At 43.8% G+C, this 5182-nt stretch overlaps 1 protein-coding gene across 1 annotated transcript; it reads left to right on the forward strand.

Moving 5' to 3' along the window:
* Positions 1 to 1224: 1224 nt before the first annotated feature.
* LOC104533727 (putative monooxygenase p33MONOX) lies at positions 1225 to 4969 on the forward strand (the record flags this gene model as incomplete). Its single annotated transcript, XM_010182128.1, has 4 exons — positions 1225 to 1351; positions 2995 to 3119; positions 4414 to 4520; positions 4833 to 4969. Coding segments are annotated over 4 exons (496 nt in total), but the record flags the coding sequence as incomplete, so codon positions are not given.
* Between the last annotated feature and the right edge of the window lie 213 nt (positions 4970 to 5182).

Consider the following 5182-nt stretch of genomic DNA (forward strand, 5'->3'; position numbering starts at 1 on the left):
AGGGCAGAGGAGGCGGCTCCTCTGGCGCGGTACCTCGGCCAGGTGAGGCCCTAATCGGCCTGGCCCTGTACTGTGGGAACGCTGAAGTATGGTTGAGATAGGCGAGCTCTGGGAGGCTCCTTGCTTATGGAGGCTTTTATGGGTAAAAAAACCTGCAAGCTGTAACCAGGTGTAATGAGATGAGAGCAAAAGGGTAGATGTAGGCTGGGTATAAACTTTTTACCATGAAGGTGATGAGGCACTGGAACAGGTTGCCCAGAAAAGCTGTGGATGCCGCATCCCTGGAAGTGTTCAAAGTCAGGTGGGATAAGGCTTTGGGCAGCCTGATCTTGTGAGAGATGTCACTGCCTGCAGCAGAGAAGCTGGTGACCTTTGAAGGTCCCTTCCAACCCAGACTGTTCTGTGGAGTGACTGTGGAGATGCTCTGAGTGCAAAACCAGCTCTTTTAAATTTAGAGGCTGTTTTCTAAGTTTGAAGTGAAGTTAAATGTTGTGGAATGGCTGTAAATAACTGTGCATCCTTTTAAGCTTAACCTCTACTTTTCACCTCGTTTTGCTTTGAAATCTTTCTTGTGGAAGGAAACCTAAGGTTGTGGTTTGATGCAAAAAGCAAGTTCTCCAGTCAGGAACAGTAACTCTTGTGTTAGGAGGAAGAAGTCTGTGTTTCACAGAATTTCTTGCTTTCTAGCATTCATTGTCAGTTTTTTTTGTTGCTAGGATCTTATAATCAGCAGTAGAGTTGACCAGTAGATACACTGAGCAGGAAACTGGCGTGAGGAATGGGGGGGGGGATCTAAACACCAGCCTCTAACCTGTGTGACTGCTGCTCTGTAAATATTTTGTTCTTCTGAGCTGGCTGCGGAAGGGTGCTCTTGCCCAATTGACCTTGAAGTGCAATTTGCAGTTATGAGAATGGAAGTAGATTTGTTCTGGTTTCTTTCCTGTTGACCTTTTTGTTCTTAGACTAACAATTTATTGGCTCTGAGCCTCAGTAGGTTTTCAAATGCTGGTTGCAAGTTGCTTGTTGATTGCTGGGAATTATAAGGTTCAAACTCTAAATGTTCCTGGGCTGTAGTGAGAACTACGTAAGGGTTTGCTCCCCGAGTTGAAGGCTAGCTGCAAGAGCAGCTGGGCCTTGCATCTCATTTGAGTAATTAGAGATGTGTCCTGGCAAGGTGCTGAGAACCTTTCTCATCTGAAACTGTACCTTGCTTCTTCCCCACAGATTGAGGAAGGGGATGCTAACATGAATGCACCTGTCATAACTCCTTCATCGTCCACTGAAAGTGTGAACAAGGTACCTGTGGTGAAGGCCAAGGCCACTCACATCATCATGAACTCTCTCATTACAAGTAAGAAATCTCACTGCTAATGGGTGTGGGCACATGAGCGTGCTCCAGCTTGGTAATGCCTCAAGGTATCTACCAGAGTTCCTGGACTGCTTGTGGGTTCAGACTGGCTCTGCTCTTGAGCTGTATGAGGTTTTTTGAGGATGCTTCTAGAAGGAAGCAAGGAACTAGGGAGCAGCCCACACTTAATGCCTCTGTGTTTCCAGGTGCTGGAGGGGGGTGATGGAGGAGTGCAGGGCACATTATTTGCTGACAGGACACTGCAGTCCATGCCTCCTTTTTGCTGGAGTGCAGAGGCATCTGCTGCTGTTACTGTACCTTTGCTTATTAACTTGCCCATTCTGAACAAAAGGTAAAGCTCTAAAATTAACCGAAGTGGTGTGAAGAGCTGACATACTGTGGTAATGGAGCACTTGCTGGTGTTTGTTAGTTAATAGCAGCAGCAGCTGTCTTGCTAACAGTAACACTCACTTAAAAAAAACCCCAAACTCCATAGATCATGATGCTTTAAAATCAAATTGGGTCGGTTATGTTTGCAGAGAGGACATGACCATTTGCAGCAAGAGGGACTACTCGTGTTAATCTGTCCCTGCTGCCACTCTGTTTAGCAGCTGGGATCTGAGCTTCATCTTCTCCAAGCAGTGCTTCCAGAGACTTCTAGATTTTGATCAGCAGCATTTTGGAATAGCTTTACATTTGCACTTATTTCTGTCTTGGCTCAGAAATAACCAACACATCAGAAAATAACATCCAGGAATACAGACTTTCTGCTGGAAGGCAGCTGCTGTTCCAGTCTAATGATAAAATGTGAATTAGTTAAAACCATGGTGGCCTAAAAATAAAGTCAGGAACCTCAACCTATACCTCTCAGGAACGAGTTGGAAATAAATAGGCAAATTCCTCTAAATTTCTTATATGCAGTGCACTGTCCCCACAAATAACTTCTAACATTAACATGAGAAGCATTACCTGTTTTAAAGAAGACATTGGGCTCTTCCAGTAATGTTTTTGTGCTCTAATTCCTTTTGACTTTTTTCTTAGTCCCACTAGGAGTGAACATCTTATGCTGATAGTGGCAGGGGAGACAAGTACTTACATTTTTCATAACTGAAGTTGATATCAGCGTATTAGATGCTGGCTCTGTATTTGGCTGAAAAAGCTTATTTTACCCAATCTAGAATCACTGGGAGTCTTTACCACCAGTTCTGCAGGGCTGTGAATGTTAGATTTGCTAGGATGTGCAGTCTTTTAGAAGACTTCAGTTTTTATTGGCAAGAAAATATCCCTTAAATCTAGAAGGCAACTTAAAGGATCCAGCTTATTGGGGTATCCTAGATTTTGGAATTTGTAATTAGGAGTGATGCAGCTTCTTGGGGAAGATGGGTTTAATTACAGTTGTTGCCTTTGTAATACATCTGGTGATCTCGAACAAATCGCTGCTCTTCTGACTTAGTCGTATGACTTGGGATAGTTTTCACATCAAACTATCTCCTTAGCTTCGTCTTGCTGCCTTTGTCAACTCATTGCAATATGTAGGTATGAATGATGAAAAATGGGTCTTGTGTTTGGTTGCTTAAGGTGCCTTTGTTTGCTCGAACTGCTTGTGTTGGCACTTCTGTGTGAATATGTGCTCTTGTCCATTCCAGAGCAGACTCAGGAGAGCATTCAGCGCTTTGAGCAGCAGGCAGGGCTGAGAGATGCTGGCTACACTCCCCACAAAGGCCTCACTACTGAGGAGACCAAGTATCACCGAGTGGCTGAGGCTGTCCATGTAAGCCTTGTTTTGCATTGGCTTTCTCCATGTAGGTTGTGTATTAGCTTAATGCCGATCTGGTCACAAAACTTGGAGCATGTTGCTAGGACTCTCCTTAAACTGCTTCCTCTGAAGGCTTTTAGCTCATTGTGTAAAAAAGTGTTACCCACTCGTATTTTAAAGTTAGTATTAGCCTTTGTAGTTTTGAAACAAACTTTTTTCTGCAATCTGCCATATTCTGCAGGCATATCAGGCTATTACAGTCTTCTTTCCAAGTGGGGACATCTCTGCACAGAATCTAATTTCTTGCTATACCTTTGAATGGTGCCCTGCAGTTGACTGCTGTAACTGTTTGTCCCAAGAGAGCTTGTAAAATGTGCATTTCTGATGTGGAAGTTAACAAATGAAATTGGGCTGACCTCTTACTGGAAATAAAGACAAAGGTGTTGAATCAGCAGGTTTCTGATAAGCTCAGTTGCCCACTGTAATCATGCAATTGGAGTTTAATAGTGAACTCGCCAAGTGTACTCCCACAAGGTTAAAGTTTCAATAACAGTGTTGGTGAATTGCATTAGTGTGGCTTGGGTAGCCACAGGAAACATTCTGAGAAGGTGCCTGTGTAGCTGGTGTTTGAACTGTAACTGCCCTTCAAGTGACTTCTTCAGAGTTCAGTTTGTACTGTTTCACTTGTAATATCCTGGCTCACATACACCTAGTTCCTGTTTTTCTTGTGACCAGGCGTACTCTTCACATGCAGTTTGCAGTGCTCCAGAGCAGTGTTTTCATTCTGTCATATGTAGATTACTTCTCAGGGTCCAGTACTCCTGGACCTTGTACCTTCTGTATGAGGTCTGGTATCACCTTCATTAGAGAGCTTGTGGAACTGAAAGCTCTGTCTCTCTGAAGTGCTGCAGACAAATGGTAGCCGTGGCATTTGGACTTGTTACCAAGTAGCCAAACTGATGTGTGAGCTGGCTGCAAGCAGCTCCCTGTGAATGCTGGTCTTGAAGCAGTGCATTACTTGGGTTGGGTGCTGACTCTGAATGGCGGAGTGAGCTGTAGCTGTTATCTTACCTCTAGTCTGGAGGATGTCTTGGGTATGGTGGACTTCTAAAATGCTTATATCTCATGTGGAAAGAAGCTTAAGGGGTGTATGCAGGTATTGTAACACTGGGTTTAGCATTAGGTGAAGTGATACTTAAATCCTTTGTCACTTGATGTAAACAACTGTCCAGTTTTTGCAATAAAACTGGTCGTTTATTCTTGTATTTAAGCTCTGTTGCTTCTGTGTTTCTCTTGCCTCTCCTAACAGAAGCTAAAAATGCAGAGTGGAGAGATTACAAAAGATGACAGACAGACTTCTTCTGCTCAGTCCACTCCAAGCAGCACTCCCCACTCCTCTCCCAAGCATAAAAACAGGTACTCTGTTCCTGGCAGACCACTGCCTCCTTTGGTTTCCTACAGGCTGCTGAGGGGGGAGCTGCCACAAATAACCTTATCGAGTGAGGGACTAGGGGGTAAAATTCAGAGCCTGCTGTGGATTTGTGTGGGATAGATCCAAATGTTGAAAGCTTGTGAAACTTGAGCATACCTGTGTTAATCCTGGGTGCTGACAAACCTACTAAGATAGTTTAAATTGCCACTGATAACTGTGTGTAAAGTTCCTAGCACAGTGGGGCCACTTGAAGTGTTTATTCTCATGTTTTATATATCTCAATGAATTTTCCCTAGGGGTTGGTTTAGTCAGGGATCCTCTACTTCTATCACTGGCCCAGACTTTGCCATGGAAGCTGGTGGGGACAAATTGCCATCTGAAAGATGGAGCTTTTTTGGACCCAAAGCCATCCAGAAATCCACCAATGATCCAGGTATGTCCTCTATAATCTTCTGTCCTGACAGAGCTAGGGGAGAACTGTCACACAGCAAATGCTAGCTATTTCTGGAGCCTTATCCTGCTTGCCTTGTTACTTTCTAGGACCACTTTGTGAATGTGTGCTATTCATGTAATTTCTGTGGCTAAATATAAAGCAGCTAGGTAAAACCTATGCCAAGGATCACAGAATAACAGAATATTAGGAGTT

Source organism: Mesitornis unicolor, unplaced genomic scaffold (genome assembly GCF_000695765.1).
Source record: "Mesitornis unicolor isolate BGI_N332 unplaced genomic scaffold, ASM69576v1 Scaffold47763, whole genome shotgun sequence".
In the NCBI taxonomy this organism is placed as follows: Eukaryota; Metazoa; Chordata; class Aves; order Mesitornithiformes; family Mesitornithidae; genus Mesitornis; species Mesitornis unicolor.